Raw genomic sequence first — 21,453 nt, 5'->3', positions numbered from 1 at the left:
TTGTTTCTCCCTTGCCCTGCCTTCCCCCATGTCAGACCTGGTTTAATTATTTACCTGTTTAATTATTTAAAAAATGAAGGAATGAGCTGTTACACAGTAACTCTAATTACTGAACCAATTCACAATTTACTGTTTAATTTATGTGCAAAAAATGCTTCGTATGTGGTTTAATTTTAACACCGGAGAAGGTGTAGGTTCATCATGTCTCTTCATTCTGCCAATAACCTACAATGTTTCTTGGGGCAGGGGGGAAACTTGTCACTAATTAAAAGTCCTGTAATTAGCAATAAGAGGAGTATTTATACTGCTTGTTTTCTAACTGTTGGCTAAATGAGTTCTGAGATCCTGGAGCACTCAAGAGTTTTGATGACCCAATGACAGTTGTTCCGCAACAGCAACTGTACTCTACCCAGAAACAACCTGTTCCTTATTTATTAGAGCAAATAAGGAACCAGAGCCAGCCCCTGATACTCCTCAGTGTCACCTTGCATCAGGGGACATTAGCCCTGTTAGTGCCTTTCCCCTCACCCACTAACTCCCCCAGGACTTTATCCATCAGTCCTTCAAAACAACCGTACGTAAGAGTCACTGGATGCAGCACACTTTTGCCTTGTCAGCAGCAGGAACAGCAAAGCATAGAAATGGCAATGCGTAAATACCACCCTTTTTATTAATGATGACGTCCCTTTTTACAGCTTACCCTGCGCTGCCAGATGAACAAGCCTTGCCCTGTGCCAGCTGCCACTGAGGCTCCCCCTGGCTCTGGATGTTGAAAGCCCGCAGTGAAGGGCTCTATGGGCACAGCCTTTATTACGCTGCACCACGGGGGTGTAGTACAGGCAACCAACCAACCAACCTGGCAGTGCAGCAGGTACAGCTGGGGGACTGGAGCATGCCTCGTAGTGCTGGCCCAGGGCTAGCTGCTGAGCGTGGCAGGGAGACTCTAGCAAGGTGGCCATTCCGCTCGCTCGCGGGTCCAACAGATGTTGCTGCCTCTCCAGCGACTGGCTGGCGGGAAGGAGAGGGCCAGTCCAGCTATAATGATGGCAAGAGGTTCCTTCCAGGATAACTTCCTTCGGTTTCACACTAATTGTAAATAAAATAGGAAAGGGCACCAGACAGATCTTGCAACTGGTTTGATTGGTGACGATGCAAGCGTGTCCTCTGCCCGGCGCTGGCTGCCCTGCTCAGAGGGACTGCCGGGCGATGGAGCCCTTCATGTGCTCCCAGTTGTTGTAGAGAGCGTAGAGCCCGGTGAGCGTCAGCCCCACGACACCACCTCGTGCTATCCCACGCACGCCACCTGAAAAACACAAAGGGATAAAGCCCATTAAAGCCACACCTGAGGAAAGGGTTAGCTACAGCAACTTGCGAGGAAAGGGTTAGCTACAGCAACTTGCAAGAAGCTCTTCAAGTCCAGCTGCATCTCAATGAAACAGTTTCTCTTTTTTTTAGTAACTTCTCAGAAAGGGAACCTGTGCTAATTCTCCCCTCAAACCTGCTGCCAGGTTCAAGAAAGGTCACTCCTGATCCTGACACTAATTCTGCTGGTGTGACTTCCCCCCAGGCTACGTTAGCTCTACTGCCCCAGCGAACCACCACACAACACTTGAAGCAAAGAGGGCTCCTCACAAGTCCTACTTTATCTATTTCATCTGTCCTCAACACAGGTGTTCACAGACAGATATGATCTCTTCCAGCTTTAAGAACTCATCTAGGACTTCAGATGAGGAATAATAATGTTAGTCAGTTATGTGAGCTAGGTTTGGAGGAAAAGAGAAAGGGCCTGGAGGGAAATCAGGGAGCAAAACAGCAGCTGATGTGGACGTGACCTTGGGCTCCAGAGACTCATGAGGGCCATGACACAGAACTTACCACTGCTTTGGGGTCTTTGGAATTTTAAAAGCTTTTGAAAAAAAAATTCAAAGAGTACATGAAAAGGATTGACTGGCAAGAATTTACTAGGTCATATGTTGAACAACTTTATTTATTCTTACTATTATTGATCTTCAAAACTATCATCTTGCAGTGGCAAAAATTGAGTCACACAGGTGATTTAAATACCGTATTTTTTAATCTTAACTGCTCACTCAAAACTTGAAGCTTCTGCAAGTTATGAAGGTAAAAATACAGGGCAAGTTTGGCTTCTACCAAGAGTCAGAGCACCTGGCTGGAGCCAGGACTCAGATGGCATCACAACTCATTCCACCCACGGGAGGGTTGTGGTGCACAAGGGCAGAGAGACTTCTGTTGCCTTTACTGAACAGCAGAATGTTTCTATTTCTCAATAGGAGAAAGTACCTTAGTAAAGCTCCCAGAATGCAGTATAAATGCACAGAACAGCTGAGAGTATGACCCTCAACACTAGGAAAATTCTGCAATGTTTATCAATCCCAGCTGAAGCAAGTTAGATAATGTGTACAGTATATAGAACAAGGCCAGTTGCAGCCTACAGCCAGATGAACGTGCCCACTTAATTGGTAAATATGACAGCGGAATTCAGGTTCCTCAAACTTGAAATGTATCTCAGTAATCAATAATTTGTTTTTTCTCTGTTATGGGTCATAGAGTTGTCTCACAGAATTGCATTTAGGCTCATAGTGGGGCAAGAAGTGGTTGGTGTCAGTCACACTGAGGCTGCGTTACTGCACCACGAGATTAGATGGACTTCACTGGAGTTGTTAAACCTGCTCACATTGCCCAGGCACGTAACGAAAGCAAGAAGCTGCAGAAGTGATAGCAGAAGTTGGACTTTGCACTAAAGATCACGTCTTCCCTAACTTCTAGAAATTTCATTGCCAGACTAGCTGTGACGATTCAAGGGGTTTTTGGAGTGTAAGTCTAACTGAGTTCACTGCCCCGACTGTTGAGACCTCAACAGCTCTAAGGAAAGCCATACTTACATACTGTTTATGCTGCTAACGTGCCTACATCAGGATTTAGGAACATGAATGTAGACTTCTATTTTTGATAATTCATCCTGAGTTTTTTTGCACAAAAAGCTTTTCACATGAAAGGGCTGCAGCTGGGTACACAGAACTAACCATGCGCAAGCGGCTTCTGGCAAAAAGCCACAGGTGAAATGTAAGGGACACTTTGTGCCAAACAAATATTTGAGATGGTCTGTAAAAATGCTAACCCCTCATCACTTTAGGGAAAAATTAATAAAACATTAGAGCCTGATTTTTCTGCTGTTCATATTAGGAAGCAATTCTTCAGAGAAGAAGCCCCCTGAGAGGGCTCCTAACCACTCTAGGGTACAGGGAAAAGCCTGAAATGTGGCACGTTCTCATAGAATGCAACGCAGTACGGAGCTGGGACTATTCCTGCAGACTCCTCCTCAGCCCCTGGGTCTAACTCCTCTCCCTTTCCCCTTAAACCCCTATTATTCCTACAGAAGAAAGATAGGTTGAAGGCTGACCAAGCCTGGTCCCAGACTCTGTGAAGCCAGGACTGGACGAGAAAGGTATCTCCTTTAATGTGGGCAGCTGAGCCACTTTCTAGCACTCCTGCAGTGCTGCTGATGTACTGCTCCTAACACAAAAAACATTGTTAATGTTTTCATGTGCTGAGGTCAGACGGGTGAGGGTGGCAGCTCTCATTCCACTTATAAAGTGTCAGCCGTGGGCCTAAAGCAGTCTGTAGGTCTTGCAGGCAAATGAAGGGCTTTGTTGGAGATGTTTGTGGAACAGATTTCCACTGAAACAGGACCTAAACTTGTGCAGTTGGCATAGGCGCATCACTCAGCGAGTAAGGAAAAAAACCCAAGAAGGAAACATGCAATCAGCATTTTTTACCAGGTCCCTTATGCCTCTGCTATTCTATTTAACCATTTTTAATTTGTTTTGTAGCAGTTGCACCTGGTTTCTGAGCTATCCACAGTAATTACAAAAAAGGGAAAGTAAAAAAAACTTTCCCTAACTGGCTCATTTGCATTTGAGTAAATATCTCCAGGTCTGTGGCAGACTTCAAACAGTAACACACTGTAGAATGCAGCCCAGTTGCTGGGCAGGAAATGTTAAGAAAGCTTTTGAAAAAAAAATTCAAAGAGTACATGAAAAGGATTGACTGGCAAGAATTTACTAGGTCATATGTTGAACAACTTTATTTATTCTTACTATTATTGATCTTCAAAACTATCATCTTGCAGTGGCAAAAATTGAGTCACACAGGTGATTTAAATACCGTATTTTTTAATCTTAACTGCTCACTCAAAACTTGAAGCTTCTGCAAGTTATGAAGGTAAAAATACAGGGCAAGTTTGGCTTCTACCAAGAGTCAGAGCACCTGGCTGGAGCCAGGACTCAGATGGCATCACAACTCATTCCACCCACGGGAGGGTTGTGGTGCACAAGGGCAGAGAGACTTCTGTTGCCTTTACTGAACAGCAGAATGTTTCTATTTCTCAATAGGAGAAAGTACCTTAGTAAAGCTCCCAGAATGCAGTATAAATGCACAGAACAGCTGAGAGTATGACCCTCAACACTAGGAAAATTCTGCAATGTTTATCAATCCCAGCTGAAGCAAGTTAGATAATGTGTACAGTATATAGAACAAGGCCAGTTGCAGCCTACAGCCAGATGAACGTGCCCACTTAATTGGTAAATATGACAGCGGAATTCAGGTTCCTCAAACTTGAAATGTATCTCAGTAATCAATAATTTGTTTTTTCTCTGTTATGGGTCATAGAGTTGTCTCACAGAATTGCATTTAGGCTCATAGTGGGGCAAGAAGTGGTTGGTGTCAGTCACACTGAGGCTGCGTTACTGCACCACGAGATTAGATGGACTTCACTGGAGTTGTTAAACCTGCTCACATTGCCCAGGCACGTAACGAAAGCAAGAAGCTGCAGAAGTGATAGCAGAAGTTGGACTTTGCACTAAAGATCACGTCTTCCCTAACTTCTAGAAATTTCATTGCCAGACTAGCTGTGACGATTCAAGGGGTTTTTGGAGTGTAAGTCTAACTGAGTTCACTGCCCCGACTGTTGAGACCTCAACAGCTCTAAGGAAAGCCATACTTACATACTGTTTATGCTGCTAACGTGCCTACATCAGGATTTAGGAACATGAATGTAGACTTCTATTTTTGATAATTCATCCTGAGTTTTTTTGCACAAAAAGCTTTTCACATGAAAGGGCTGCAGCTGGGTACACAGAACTAACCATGCGCAAGCGGCTTCTGGCAAAAAGCCACAGGTGAAATGTAAGGGACACTTTGTGCCAAACAAATATTTGAGATGGTCTGTAAAAATGCTAACCCCTCATCACTTTAGGGAAAAATTAATAAAACATTAGAGCCTGATTTTTCTGCTGTTCATATTAGGAAGCAATTCTTCAGAGAAGAAGCCCCCTGAGAGGGCTCCTAACCACTCTAGGGTACAGGGAAAAGCCTGAAATGTGGCACGTTCTCATAGAATGCAACGCAGTACGGAGCTGGGACTATTCCTGCAGACTCCTCCTCAGCCCCTGGGTCTAACTCCTCTCCCTTTCCCCTTAAACCCCTATTATTCCTACAGAAGAAAGATAGGTTGAAGGCTGACCAAGCCTGGTCCCAGACTCTGTGAAGCCAGGACTGGACGAGAAAGGTATCTCCTTTAATGTGGGCAGCTGAGCCACTTTCTAGCACTCCTGCAGTGCTGCTGATGTACTGCTCCTAACACAAAAAACATTGTTAATGTTTTCATGTGCTGAGGTCAGACGGGTGAGGGTGGCAGCTCTCATTCCACTTATAAAGTGTCAGCCGTGGGCCTAAAGCAGTCTGTAGGTCTTGCAGGCAAATGAAGGGCTTTGTTGGAGATGTTTGTGGAACAGATTTCCACTGAAACAGGACCTAAACTTGTGCAGTTGGCATAGGCGCATCACTCAGCGAGTAAGGAAAAAAACCCAAGAAGGAAACATGCAATCAGCATTTTTTACCAGGTCCCTTATGCCTCTGCTATTCTATTTAACCATTTTTAATTTGTTTTGTAGCAGTTGCACCTGGTTTCTGAGCTATCCACAGTAATTACAAAAAAGGGAAAGTAAAAAAAACTTTCCCTAACTGGCTCATTTGCATTTGAGTAAATATCTCCAGGTCTGTGGCAGACTTCAAACAGTAACACACTGTAGAATGCAGCCCAGTTGCTGGGCAGGAAATGTTAAGCCCTCTGATTACCTTGTTTAAAAAAAAAAAGAAAAAGAAAATATTCTCCACTCCCATCCCAGCTGTGTTTGCATGATAGAACATATTCCCACCCCTCCTCTGCAATCACTCTCTGCAAGCCTCTGATACCACGTCTGCCTGGACAAACCCTGCTAGAAACACGGCCATAAGCCTCTAATCTGGCGTGTCTGAGTAAGATAACTTTAAAGTTCCAGCTGACAGACATTTCTGAAAGCAGGTATTCTGAGATCAGGCAACTTGCACAATAGTTGAGAAGCTGCTGTGGGTTTCCAAAGATACATCTGATGCTGTCTAAATGAGAATTTAGTTCTGTTTGCCTTCAGGTGCTGCACCCTTTCACCATATTCCTCTTCCTGTGCATATGAAATGGGTTTCAGAGCACACTGTGCAACGACACATGACATTCTAATAGCACAGCTTTGCGTGTCTTAATGGCACGATCCACTCCTAATGCTGACTTGGACTCGTGCAGTAGGTAAAGCTGTATCTGTTTCGCATAACATGAAGGCAAAATCTTCCATTTAGGACCTCACTGTCCCTATTTTCAGAAAGTGTTACTCCATTATCCTGGGATAGCTCCTGGGATGTTTAAAGCAAGAACCTTGCAACAGCAAACATTAGAAATATCTTCACTGAAAACCCAGATGCACATATTTATGCCAAACAAAAGAAGGGTAATAGTTGTGATTAGTTTTCTGTATTCCAAACTCTCTCTCTCAGATATTCAGAATGCAAATAATTTGTCTTCCTTCAGGGCTTCCAGGAACAAAAATATTTTAAAATGGTTTAAAGGGCTTGACTTTTCAAATCTATACAGCAACCTCAGTTTTGCTCCAAATCCAAGCACAGTGGTAGCTAAACCAGACCCTCTGAATCACGAGGAAGATGTTTGTTTGAACATTTGTGGGTGGTTCTATGTCAGTGGAAAATTTGAACAGTTTCCCTCCTGCTGCTCCATGGGGCTCATTTTATGAAACTTGTAAGTGTGGGCAGAGTCTATGGGTACAGAAATTACTGAGAAAACTGATAAACTTTTTTGGAAACAAGATACATTCCGGAAAAGCATGTTCCACTTTCATAGTGCTGCAGCTAAGATGGTACATATACAGGTGATTAAAATACAGAAACAACAAACCTTGAAACAGGAAACATTTCCTGTAGTTGCTGTGGTGTTAAGGCCAAATTAGAACAACATTAAGAATTTACAAATTTAATTTACAAGTTTAGAAGCATTAAAGCTGTTTTAATGATATTTGCAAAGTGATTTCAAATCTCTACCTTCTCACTGAGTGAAAGCAGCAGCACCTGACTGACAGGAGACTACTTCAGCTACTGCAAATGGCAGCAAGAACCATGCAAACCCCTGCAGCACCTGAAACTTAGTTCCCTGTTTCTGCTTAGCAGAGCTGGGCAGAAGACAGCACTGCTCTTGGTGGCCACGTGTATTCTTAGCTATTAGCCCTCAAGAAACAAAGAAAGCCTCAACAAGTTATAACCTGTAGCACCTGCCTGTACTTTGCTCTTATCTCTTCCTTATTTCAGACCCAAACCAAAATGCTTTCACTAAACACCATTTGATTAATAATCCTATAGACTTGTTATGTTAAAAGCAGGTTTTAACAGAGGTTCTTAATTTCTAAAATACATGACAGTCCTGAATCTCATAGTTCAGAAGCAAATACTTTACTGGCTTTTCTCCAAATAATGCAGAAAAATAAGATATCCCAGGGCCATACCTGCAGCAGTCTGCAAAAAGCTCCTCCCCACTAAACAGAAACAAGAAAAAAACAACAGTCTGGCCCAAAGGAAAACACAGATTGAGCCCAAAGGGAAGAGGCTCTTAGAGCTCAAGAAGCTGTTGGCTAATGCAACTGCCCTGAACTCCTACACACTGAATGTCACAAAAGTGATCTTTAGCTCTGGCCAGACTTTACTCCTAGCAATAAAACATTTAGCCCTTCAAGTAACTCCTCACGTATTGACTTTTCAGGGCTGTGTTCTGAGTCTTAAAATGACAGCTGCTCCCTTAAACTAGTGGCTGAATGCAATTCCCTTCTTTTCAGATGAACACCATTTTATACCAAATGATGTAACATCTATTGTGCAAAAGGCATGAGATGCTTTATCGAGTACCAGGTTCCTACAGAAGTACAATAAACAAAATAATTTAGTTTGTCCAAATCATTATTTTTGTTCCTGTTTACCCTAACCTCAAGGGGGGGTGGAAATTATCTAAGCAAAAGAACATCTACAACCTGTGTAACCCTCAGATAAGAGGTAAAGATTATTTAACTTTTTTTTTTGCTTACTGAAGTCTCTGTCAGGAATTTCCACTGCTGTCACACGGGGTCAGACCAAAGTCCCACCCAGCTCAGTATCTTTGTCCCGAGTGATCAATACTGGAGGAGCATAAGCTCCTCGGCACCTTTGTGATGTGATGACTGTAACCATGTGCATTTTCATGGTGGGAGGGAATAACAGCAACATAATGCACAGTGACAGTTGTGTCTTTGATTTTTGCTACTTTCAGAGACTAATACAATTATGAGAAAACAAAATAAAGGGGTTTGATTTAGAAAAGAGGTTGAAAGCACGTGCAAGTGGGCTAAATATTTGTTTGGTTTAAGATGTGTTAGTATTTATGCTTTGTGACACCTTTCAGAGAAACCTTGGCATAACAGATCTTAATTTGTGCCTTTGTTTGAAATTGACGAATAAGGAGTAACATCTTATTAAATGGCAAAGCCACCTTTGTGGACTTGGGCTATCAGACTACCTCTGAGCAAAACTCAAACAAGATTGACTAAATGGCAGCAACGCTTCTAGTACATAGGCCACTGGCAAAGGAGCACAAAAGGTCTTCTTTCATCTGTCACTCAACTTTTACCCAGAACATTCAGTTCAAGTCCTGAGCTCATAACGCAACTGTCATGAAGTTGCAGGTCTAGTGTAACAAGTTAATGCTGCACTCACAGTGCTACATTTGGGCTAAAATCTAGTAAGTTATCTTGGTATTAAATTTAATTTCAAATTAATGTGAAAGCTAGAGATCACTTTGGTCAAAGAGTAACTAGTATGCTGCTTCAAAGTTCCTCAAAGCAGTTTTACTTTCAATTCAACATCTGTTTACCGAAGCCATACAGTATGGCTGAGAGGATTCCAGCTAACACTTCATTTATAAAGGTAAATTAACAGCATCTGTCTCCTCAAGGGAGGCCCAGTCCCTCTTGGGGACTTCACTGCTGTAGTCACTTGCAGTGGGGAACTTTGAGTGAGTAACGCCACTTCCAGGGAACACAGGGGAGCTGAACTTCCCCGGTTCTCACCTGCAGATTTTAATGCTCTTTTATCTTCTCACACAGAAGTGTTAAGTAGCTTTGCACAAAACTGCTCACAATCTAACAGCTTTAGAAGGTGCGTATTTTGGTAAGACTCTCTTGTTTGATTGCTGGCATTTTGGTAATGATTAACACCTCTACAAGGACAAGTTGTGAAAACTGGGACCGGTTTGGGGCAACAAATCCCAGCCTTCAAAAAGTCTTTCCACTTTTTTTTTCCTGTACCCTCATCCCCCTCAGCAAAGACTTAACCACTTGTTTCAGAAATTCAATCTAGGCTTTCCAGTATACACGATTAGTTTTCAGTGCAGCAAGGTTGCTGATGTAATTCTTCCATCAGTGCTGTGTTTAACCATGAACCAGAAAGTCATAATAAAAGCCTGCCATACTTGTTACAGTTTCTTCTTAAATATGTTCCTGACCTCTTTACAAAACAGGAATGATGGCAGTGGGAAATCCGAGGGTTTGAACAGCACTGCCTCCAACTTTGCTGTATCCACCCTTTGCAGATTACACACAGCCTGGACTTGAAATGGCATGTTTGTGGGAATTTCCAGCTGACACTAAATATGGGGATTTATAACAGAGATGTTCCTGACTGCTTTCAAATGTTCCTTTTTAAATGCTAACACAACATGGCACTCCATGTAACACAGGAAATGTTTACAATCTTGCTGCATCTCACAAATGTGAACTGATCATTTGCATATGGCTTGAATATTTAAGTCTTTTTTTGGTAAATATATATTGATGCTGGGTGAGGCATAATTTAGAGGAAAAGCTATGGCATAACTTAGAGGGGAAGTTAGGGAAGCTTTACTGTACAGAATTAGGAAGGGCATTCTGGCATAAGATGACAGGAGAAGCAGCATGAGAGAAGCAGCAAGAGGGATAGAGCATGAAAGAAAGAAGGGAAAATAAGACTGGAATTAAATTCTTTGAACAGATATTAATAGCATTTTTTTCACTTCCAGAACTAATCCTTGACTTTTAATGTCTACTGTGCCAGTCAAACTTCCTGCATATGGTGAAAAATGTATTTCTTTTGAGATTTTTGTGCATTACAGTTCATATGCACGACACATACTTGAAATACAATTCTGTAATGAATGCAGACTTACTGGCTACATTTACCTTTATCGGTGCCACTATGAGCTCAGTAGATCTTATGTCACAAAACAAAAGTTCCACTGTGCTCCGGTATGAAAAGCTTTTGTAGTGTCAGATGACTGTGCATGTGACTGGAGTAGTTACCCATGGCTGCACCGCGCCAAAAAAAGACTACACATAATGCCAGCTCTATACTTCTGAAAGGAGAGAGGGAAGCTTCTGCTGGAGTGTAAGATGGCAGTTCTCCTTAATAACTTCCTACAGAAAATGTTAGACTTCTATACTGCTGCTGTTGGTAATCTGTCATATCACCTATGAAACCCCAAATAAGTAATTGATTACAAGAGAGCTGTGTGCTCTTGCAAGGCTAAATGCACAAACTAGTATTTATGGAGGCTGCTCAAGTCAATTATTTTTGGTTTTGATGAGCAGAGGCCAAGAGGAAAGTAAGACTTCCCAAACTGTTTTGCCCCATATGTAAAGCTGGCCTTCTGGAACACTTCTAAGACACAGAGGCTCAGTTAAATATGTAAAACATAGGTTATTTCTAGAACTATCTGCTCAGTAATTATGGGTGAATCATATAGACAAACCTTTATTAAGGTACTTGAAACTTATACTTTTTCCTTGTGGTGATGTCAATCTGTGGTACCTGGTAGTCCCCTAAAAGAGATGATCCCTCCAACTGTTGAGCTTGGAAAATGTGTTAAAAGGCATTTTGCTGATGAAGCTCAGACCCTCTCTTTTGCAAACAATTCAGAACGTATCAGCAAACTAACCTTAAATCCATGCTGTTCTCAAATAACATTGCTTGTTAGTTTTGACCACTATGCAAAGACTAGAGTCCTACCAAAAGACAACAGTTTCACAAACAGCCAAGTAATAACTTTATAAGTATATCAGCTTCTCTGTGCGTAGGTTTTTTTGCAGCTCCAGATACTATCACAAGAATCACTTGTAACAAGTTTCATCTTGATGGAGTCAAGCTGTGTTCTGTGCCTTCCTCCCCTCCCCTGCCCCCTGTCACTTGGGAAGGTAGTTCCCATTTGCCTGTGTCCACTCACGAACTTGAGAAAGTATTGGGTTTACTCCTGCTCTACTTGAGAAACGTGGCTAAGAATGAACTGGGTATGTGTTTTATATCATCTCATTATAAATCTGAGTAAACACTTGAGTGTTTATTCAGTATATATGCATAACAGACATAATTTGGTGCTCATGATTATTGTTATTCCTGTGCAAGTTGAAAAAAATCCAATTTAATTCAGCTGTTTTGGTTTTTTAAGTGTAGGTTTTCCTTAAGTAGTCCTAGCTGTGTGAAAAACTTTGTGTGCCTTAGGGGATATTGAACTAATAGGTCTTACCTAAGTGTACCATTTTTACACTGCCAATTTCCAGAGCAGGACAGTATTTAGTAAAAGTAACGAGAAATCTAGTAACTAGGATAAATTACAATAAGAGGACAACTAGAAACGTTTTGCTACCCTACCAGTGCTTTTGTACAGCATTCCTGTCAAGGTTCCAGCCGCTATGGTGTTCAGGTCGTCTTCTGCACCTCGTGTTTTTTCAATGATGACTCCAAATGCACTGTACAGTAGAGCTGGGAAAGAAATGTATTAAAAAATCCAAGTTAAAACTCCCATCCTCTGAGACACAAAGCTTAGAATCCAGGCTTGGTGTGACTATTTAGACTGTGCTTCTGGAGCACAGATTTTCTGTTTATTTTAAGGAGAGGAATCCTCTGCAAAATCCCATCTTTGGTGGTTTTTTTTCCAGATCTATTTTTATTTTACAGATACTTTTTCTTTCTCTAGCTATAGTTTGGTTACAAAGTAGCATTCTTCATAACATCTAGTACCGCCTCAAGACATGATAAATATGCGATATAAAGCCCTGACTAAAGTTTAAGCCCATTTGGCTACTTCAGATTTATTTAAAAAAACTCTTGAGGGCTTAACTTTATACTGGCAGGCTTTGTACTGTCTTTTGTGGATGGCATGAAACTGAACTCCACACTTTCTTGTCTTTTGTGGATGGCATGAAACTGAACTCAACAACACTTTCGAGGTACCACAGAAAACTGTTGCCCATATGTGACTGAAATGAAAGGCGAGTTAGCATTCAGATCACGTCATCAGGGGCTGGAGTGCGATGGGCTACATTCCCTTTAAAAATGACTACTAGATTGCTACAACACTTTCGAGGTACCACAGAAAACTGTTGCCCATATGTGACTGAAATGAAAGGCGAGTTAGCATTCAGATCACGTCATCAGGGGCTGGAGTGCGATGGGCTACATTCCCTTTAAAAATGACTACTAGATTGCTTGGGATTTGACATTTACAGCTGCTCTACCTCTGCCTGCATAGGGAAACTTTGGCCCTGGAGGGTCTTTTGTTTCGGGAGAACTTTGGGGACTGGAAAGGGTCCTGGAAAGGGTTAGAAAGAGAAATGTACAGACTTTTAGTATGGATGCATATATAATCTATGTATTTTGATGAAGGGAGAAGGCACCCCCATCCTCACCCCTCCTGGTATAATTGTATTTCGTGCTGACAAACAACAGTAGAGTATGTCACCATTTTAAAGTGATAAAGACACCATGCCACTTTAATTCATCCTTTGTCCTCCAAGAATTTGAAGCCTTTACTTCTGCCAAAAAGCGCATAAATCCTTCACAAGCAACCATATTAGTGCTGCTGAATTGAACAGTAGCATATTTCTCCATTCAGCATAGGCAATGGTATTTATCTTGTCTTTAACAGCGAGGGGAAGGAAAAGCTGAATTCAGTAACATTTTAAAAAATAGTTTAACGCAGATGTTACTACCTCTGTTCAGGAACAGAATGACAAAAATTGTCAGTAGTGACAAAAGGAATCTTTGAGGTACACAAGCGAAGTAAGATGCAAAAATACTTCAGCTCCTTGAAAGGAACTTCTCTGGTATCTAGGACAAGGCAGAGCTACACCAAATCCCAAAAATATCAAGTTCTGTTTAACTCTAGCTTGGGAGGTCATATTTTCATAAGAAAAATAAGTTGCTACTGGAATGCACAAACATTTTCTTGAGTAATCTTTCTTCAAACACAGCTGAAAAAACCTGTTAATGTGTCACTTAACTTGGAACCTTGAACTGCAGTGTGCCTGCATCTCCATTTTCAGATATTTTGATTAGATTTGGAATAGAAAATAAGAAAGACCCACAAAACACAACAAAAAAACCCATCTCACCAGAAAACTCATGAGGCAATATGCATCTCTTATGAAAGTGACCTCCTAACTGCAGTTCAGAACCCCATCTCTAACCATGGCCTCTATATTATGCCTTAAAAGCTGATGCATTGAATTAAATGGCAAGCTAATGTACTCTTTAGAAATAAGACTGAAGCAAAATGTAATAAATGCAACTTAGCCTATGCTTGGATGCATTTTCCAAAATTCAAACAAATGTAAACTGGGTTATAACATGATGTAATCTCTGTTTTCAATATTGCTAATTCTTCTTCTATTACCACTCTGTGGGACAATGAGTTCCATTATTAATCAATTTCAAAATAATTTCATCAGTTTTGGATTTCTCCTTTCAAAGTAACTCAGCATCCTTTGGTCATTTAAGAATGTGGGGGGGGAGAAGCCAAATAGCTTATATCCTCTAGGGCATCAGTTATTATCAATTATTCCACTGACTTTTATGAAACCATCTGAAGTTGTTTTTATGAGGCAACTGATGTGATTTTTATTTCCAACCCCCTCCCCCACCAAACCTCGGTTCACAGAAGTTTCTTTCTCATACATCAGGGTTTCGATAATTTTCGTTTTTATTTTTTCTAACCCGTATCAGTTACAAGCAACATTTAGATTTAAAGTGGGTGTTATCATACATTATTTTTCTAGCTAAGCTACCATCATAAAAGGATAAATCTGCACAGTCACTATCACATTTCTTCTACAGATAAACATTTTGTTCACTCTTTAACTGGAAACAGACATCAGGGAGTTGCTCACATGACCACTGAGTCTCTTCTTAAGTTATTGAAGTTATTTAAGAAGTATTCAATTACATTTTTTGCCTTATGTTCTGAATTGACTGGAATTTATTAAGAAGTAAGCATTATCTGTGATTTTCAGTTATTCTTGTTACTCCACAGCTAGAGTTCTCGTTTCTAATACACTAAAAATTTTGGGGTTTAATTACAGGCTCTTGGCTACTTATGCTTCAAATCATATTTTAGCCTTTAATTTCCTTTTCAGTATCTACTGAAATGCCCTCATCTCCTAAATAAAAAAAAAAAGGGCAGTTTTTCCTGATGGATTCAATAATGAAAATCTGGACAACAAACTTTCCCATTAAATAGTTACATCTTTACATTGTTTTCCCTACAAAATAGGGGGTTTACTTACCCAGAGATCCCAGAGTGTTAGCCCATAATGCTCCTTGCCTTGTCACCATATTTAGAATTCTATAAAGGAGTTAAAAAGGTATTAAAACTTTAAGCACTCTGTGTTTGCATTGAGGCAGTGTTTATGATAGTAGGTGTAGTGTGTTTACACTATAGATTCAATTAATAAAACTGGAATAATGAACCAAAACCCCTTCAAAACAAAACAGTAAGGAAAGGCCCACGTCTTGGTAATAAATAATCCCCTCTGTCACATACTACAAATAGCAATGCGGGCAATAACAAGGGCAAATATTTAGTCCTGTCAAGTTATAAAAAAAAAATAACCTTTCTCTCAAGTTAAACTTGCCTCTTACCAATAATCTAGTTACTTCCCTTCAAATGACTTTCCAACCCTAGCTGATAAATGTTCCTTACGTGGTGTCTGCACGTAGCTACTGAGAAATGACTGATACACTTCTGCTGACTTAACTGGGCAAAAGACCTCCAAGAAAGCTTGAGTGCTCTTCTAGAAGGTGCGAGCACCACAGGGACTGTGTGTCAGGCAGCACGGTGATCCCTGCACAAATGGTGTGGGTATTAAAAGCAAGTCTGAACTAAATTGAGTCAGGAAAAAAAGAGGAAATCTTTTGCACTTCCATTTGTCAGACTTTGCACTCAACCAAAGGTAAAGTACCCTGAGTATTTCTGTCTGTATGCTTCCAGACTAGCACTAAAGAGGGAAAGCAAATCTTCAGCGCACTCTCAGGGAAGCACAATGCCACCTCTTTTTGGCATCAGCTGTCTCCAGAACGGTGACAACCTGAGCCAGAAGAAATGACTGATCTTTATCTCCCAGCAGTGTAACACTATCACAGGCACAGTACTGCTCTGGACAGCTGACTACCACTGGAACTTAGTTTATTATTTAAAGCAATGAAAGTGTCACAAATTATGTTTCTTCTGATTTTATTTTGTTTTCTACTACTTTTCCTTTTTTTAAATAATTTTCACTAGGAGACTTGGGCCATTACTAAATATGGTTAGGCAATGAACTAAACAATAATGGAAAACTTCATTTTGAAAGGAAAAAAAAATCCTGAAGGCTAGGGTAGCAACAATCTCCCCCCTAGTTACAACCCCCACCCACATTTTGTTAACATTACATCAATTCTGAATTGATGAGAAAATTCATAATTTTAATAACCATGGCATATGGTGAGATATTTGATGACAGGGGATTAACAGCAAAATTCAAATTCATTAAGAAAAAAAAAAGTATTTGTGTACATTAAGGGTCAATTTGAAGGAAATCTAGCTAGGCAAGTCTCTTTCCTGCACCTAATTAGGAAAACAGGGAACTTAATATACTGTTTCAAGGTGATGACCTTCAACAGGCCTTTTGGCTTGAAGGGCAAGGACTAACAGCAGCCTGTGCACTGACTGCCACCTGCTGGGCTTGACCCATCAAGGTTTGCATGTAACGTGTTTTTGTCTGACACAGCTCATTCTGAATATATAAAACATAATTTTATTCATCTAGAACATTATGGAAGAGTCATAATTATAGTGGGGATTATTTTGATTCTAACTCTAGAGACGGTAAAGAAAGGGTTGAAGAACACAGAAATTTTAAAAGGAGCAGAGCCAGTACAAACTGTACTGTGAAATATTAGATTCCTCTAAAATTCCTTTTTTCCAAAGTATTGTGGGAATGAAAATGGTTTCTCCCAGTTATTCCACTCCTCTAGTTTCCTACGTCTCCTTCACAGGCACTTTAGTTTAAACATAACTAGAAGAAAACTTCCAATAATTCTAGAAGGAGAAGCATGCTGAGGGGAAAAAATGTGCTCCTATCTTTACTGTGTTCATTCAAACAACTGGGTAAGGTGAAAACATGGGAATGCCATGGGTGTTTGTGGATGCTGTAATCCAGAACAAGCTCCATGCAACACTTGCTTGGCAGCAGGCACCAAGGTCATCCCTAATGCAAACCCAGGCAGGCCCAGCTTCTGCATTTAAATCTCTTCCTGGTTTTGAAAACTTCAGGATAGAACTGAGAACTTGCTCCCAGAGAAGTGACAGCAACAAACAGCTCTAAGTAAACTGTGCTGCTCTGGGAATATTTCAACATATAAAACCACTGTTTTGACTTTGAAGAAGATTTCTAGTACAGATCAAAGTAGTAATTTATTCTCAAATATTTAAGGTAAGTCAGAGGACATACCAATACTGAACAGAAAGCAAAAAGCTGGAATTGAACATCATTATAACTAAAAACACTTCATACCTTGACAAACACTGTCATTTGTCCCTGCTAAAGACATAAAAATATATTTATTTTTGCAGTATATTTAGGTCTAACCTTGTAGAAGCTGGAAGAAACAACTCTGTCACTAAGGTGTACTTTTTTTGGAGATTAAACACTTACTGTACATTTCTAGGTTTTGACCACACCATATTCTGCGTCTCCTTCAAGCCAAGTCGCAAACCATTCAGCGCACCAAATGCTGCCCCTAGTTAGCATAATATCAGTTATTACTTTTTAAGAAGAAAAAAGAAACAAAACTAGAAGCAAATACTGAGAATACGCTTCAGTGTATAACTGAAGTGAAATAGCTGTTTATGTAAGACTACATGGCAGGACAAGACATTCACAATCTCGTCAATTACTGTAGTACATGGGCGTTACCCGGGCAGCTGGGAGAAGTGAAAAACACAACTACCCACCTGTCATACAACATCCTCCAATGGTAAAAAAGGCCAGCTCAAATCTGCCTCGAGTTTTGTTGGCTCCCGTGGGCAAAATAAACTCATCTGTGTCCTGAGGGAAAACAAAACAAACACACACTTTTGTATTTTTCAAGGGTAGGTACTTCAAAGTCTAGGCTATATTAAATTTTTTCTTTAATCCGTACAATAAACTAAAGAAAAGACAAACACTGTTTATGGAAAACTGTTGTCTGTGCTAGGACAGAGATGGAATATACTAGGTATATACTTTAATAAGAATGAAAAAAGACTTGAAAAACTGAGAACTTTTTTTTCCCTAGCCATCCTAACCTTTTATAATTATATTAGGCAGCCAAGCAACTTGTGTTGTGTGGGTTGTTATTTGTTTGTTTGCTTTTAAATGACTATTTGCTTAATTATTTACTACATCTTGTAGCAGGCAACACAAGACTCGCTGCCCTCTAAAAACCTTCCTGTTGTCTGATTACACAGCACTGTTTCTTCACTAAGCACCCTACACAGATGCAGTAACGCATTAAAGTTTCCCACTACTCTGACACAAAAACTGCCTTATTTCCTTGCACGGAAATAAGTGACCTACTTTGAAGACATGAAAAAAGCAAGGAATAGACACAAAACTAGTGACGATCAGGCATGAAACATGTGACCTTGGTAGTTTTTTGCTTGTGCATCTTTCTCCTACAGGAGAACAGGCTTTTGTTCTCATAGATCAGATTGGTGTAAAAAGCTAGAGAAAATGGGCTGGTAACTAGCATATGCACAAGGTAGGCCAAAGCACTTCTTCCATACAAGACACTGGCAAGGTGCACACGTGTTGATATGCTAAAGCAGTAAGATCTCTATGCTTCTGTGCTTTCCAGTCATAGTACTCCTATTAAATTGATATATATATATACGACTGCAACAAATTCAGACCCAAATAATTGCATTCTAAGAGGTTTTCTTAGTCCATACTTGGTGTTAGATGTGGATGGCAACAGAGGAAAAAAATATGCAGCTCCTAAAATTGTGAATACTTTATCAATAAGCTGAAATCATAATATGGTTTCTATCTTCCCTGTAACTAGATATTTGGAGAAATTCAGTGTGTACACTAGTTAGCAGTTTCTAACAGTTTGTCCAAAAAGTCAAGATGGAGCAGTCACTGTCTGTATGTAATCCCTATGCTTCTACAGAGAGAACCTAGGAAGCCCATCCCCTAGGTTTCTGGCAAAGGCTGGCGTGCTATTTTATAATGCAGACCTGCTGAAGGTTACAAAAACATTGCAGAAAATTCATTGTTTTGTGCCTTCATTAATGAACTAACAAAGAAAGTGGGTTTTAAGGTCATGAGTTCCATAGTACTGTTCATGATTGAGGGAAGGCCAGGATCAAAACGTAATATTCTCAACTATAAGGCTGACTTTCCCTCTGCATTCTGAAAGCAAATGGATGGTCTGTAAATACAGGAGACCCTCACCCCTCTGTTCACACCTTCACAGGCCAAAAAATTTTAAAGGCTAATAATTTAAGTTGTATTTTAAAATATTAGCTGTGTCTTTTTCCTTGAATTTTTAGAATCACAGAAAGGTTAAGGTTGCAAGGGACCTGCAGAGACCATTAAGTGCAACCCCCCTGCTCAAAGCAAGGTCAGCTAGTGCTGGTTGCTCAGGGCTGTACTCGGGTTTTGCACATCTCCAAGGACAGAGACCCCACAGTTTGTCAGGGTAACTTGTTCAAATGAAAAACAAATATTTCTCGCATTTAAATGGAATTCCCTTTTATTTCAATGTATTTGCTAAACATAAAGAGCAGTGAAGTGTTACAACCCAAACTGGAACCTCTAGTGTTACATCAATAGGTATTTTTAGAACTGTTTCGTAAGTTACTCAACACACTAGTGCCAATACTTTCTTTTAAAGCAAGATATTTTTTTAAAAATTTATTAGTATACACACATTTTGTTCCAAAAAAAAAATCTGCTATACCATTTTTAACACCAACATGTTCCCAGATATAGTGCACTAACTAAATAAGATAGAGGCTATTTTAGGAAGAGGTCTAAATAATCACTTAGGATTTTTTTGATCACTCAACAACAGCAGGCAAGACAATCGTGCCAGTGAATCCACTTCAAACAGAGGCACATCTCCAGTTTTCTACCATTATGGGAATGTTACGCTGTAATCTTGACTACAACAACTTATAGAGAAAGAAAAATATAAAAAACAGCCCCCGGAACTGCATTCAGAGCCTTCCGCTTACAAAAGTAGTAGCAACATAGTGTACCATGAAACAAAAGGCACACAGACTAGCAGATACAACTGCTGACCTTCAGTGCTAATTTGCAAAACTTAATGTTCCCAGATATTTTCTATATATTTATATATATGTGGCTTATATTAACTAAATAAAATCATTATTGGATTAACTTAAACCTTTTCAGCTGTAGTTAATATTGCTGAGAAAGGAAAACATTACAGAATTTGAAATTATTTTATTTTCCTGGCCTATGGGCCATCATGTTATGTGAACTAATATTAAGCAGTGTAAGTACGATAGCTACATTATTCTGTAGGAAAAAAAAAAATAAATGGAAAACTCTACTTCATGATGGTTTCCCCTCAGCTGGGAAAACATGTAAGGAAAGTGGTGTGAAATTTGCTGCTGCTGTGACGACAGCACAGATGATGACAAAGCCTGTGTCCTGTGTGGGGTTTGGCTGAACACCTCTGTAAATCCACTGACTTAATCGCAGGCAGAAACTAATCCTTCAAAAGACTGGAGAGTTTCTGGCTGCTCTTACTGATTGAAGAGGCTCAGAGAAGGGTATGACAGGTGCCAGAACTCGTGCAAGGGTGTGAGGGGCAGTATGCCTCAGTGTAGGGAGACCTCCTCTCTTCAATAATGATGTGCTTATATTGATACAACAGCCTTACTTATTTTCTGTACTAAAACTGGTTTTCTTCTCCTAGGTTACCATAGACCTACAAGCTTTTATTAGAATACTGGAAAAAATCGTTCCTTTCAACTGTTCATCAGTTCAAGACCCCAGTACGCGTGGCACAGCACTGCAGGAATTTTGGGGTCTTCACATATGACCACACAAACAATGGAATCGAGTTCAACACAATAAAAACAAGCCGCCATCTCACCTGTACTAGATATCTGGGGTCCAAGTTTAAATATGGGGACAAAGGGCTCATTCCGGTTACTGAAAGGAAAAAAAAACCAACAATAGAATACTTCAACACCAATTTCCCTAGTTACAGTTTCACACCCAGTAAGTTAAAAGGGGGCCAGACCTCGTGCGTGGAAGAGGTGAAAATTCTGCCGTTAAGTTGCACAACTGATTAAAACGCGCACTGACACACACACACACACGTTTTCAGGAAGCGGAGCAGGAGCAGCACGGACGGGACGGAAGCGACATCTCCGTAACGGCACACCGAGGGCCTGGCTGTGGCGGGGGCTGCCTCCCTCCCCTTCCCTTCTCCCTCCCTCCCTCCTTCCCCGCTCCCACCGCCGCCGGGGACAGCGCTGTGCCTCGCCTTCCTGCCGGCCGGCAGAGCCCCGGCCCGCTGCCGCCGCGGCCCTTCCCAGGGGCCGGCCTCGGCCGCACCGCGCCATGTTGATTCCCGAAAGCGGCGGCGCGGCTGCCACCCCCCGGGCCCGGCCCCCCGCCGGTGGCCCCTGCGCGCCGGTACTCACGCGGCACCCCGGCCAGG

At 40.9% G+C, this 21,453-nt stretch overlaps 1 protein-coding gene across 1 annotated transcript; it reads right to left on the bottom strand.

Moving 5' to 3' along the window:
* Nucleotides 1-638: 638 nt before the first annotated feature.
* TIMM23B (translocase of inner mitochondrial membrane 23 homolog B (yeast)) lies at nucleotides 639-21,447 on the bottom strand. Its single transcript, XM_014940448.1, has 7 exons — nucleotides 21,437-21,447; nucleotides 20,881-20,939; nucleotides 17,723-17,816; nucleotides 17,424-17,508; nucleotides 15,015-15,073; nucleotides 12,103-12,213; nucleotides 639-1,303 (listed from the first exon to the last, which is right to left on the bottom strand). The coding sequence occupies exons 2-7, from the start codon at nucleotides 20,929-20,931 to the stop codon at nucleotides 1,188-1,190; spliced, it is 516 nt and encodes a 171-aa protein (XP_014795934.1). The 5' UTR covers nucleotides 20,932-20,939; nucleotides 21,437-21,447; the 3' UTR covers nucleotides 639-1,187.
* Between the last annotated feature and the right edge of the window lie 6 nt (nucleotides 21,448-21,453).

Source organism: Calidris pugnax, unplaced genomic scaffold, assembly GCF_001431845.1.
Source record: "Calidris pugnax isolate Ruff unplaced genomic scaffold, ASM143184v1 scaffold39, whole genome shotgun sequence".
Lineage (NCBI taxonomy): Eukaryota > Metazoa > Chordata > Aves > Charadriiformes > Scolopacidae > Calidris > Calidris pugnax.
This window is presented reverse-complemented; position numbering and strand designations above follow the sequence as displayed.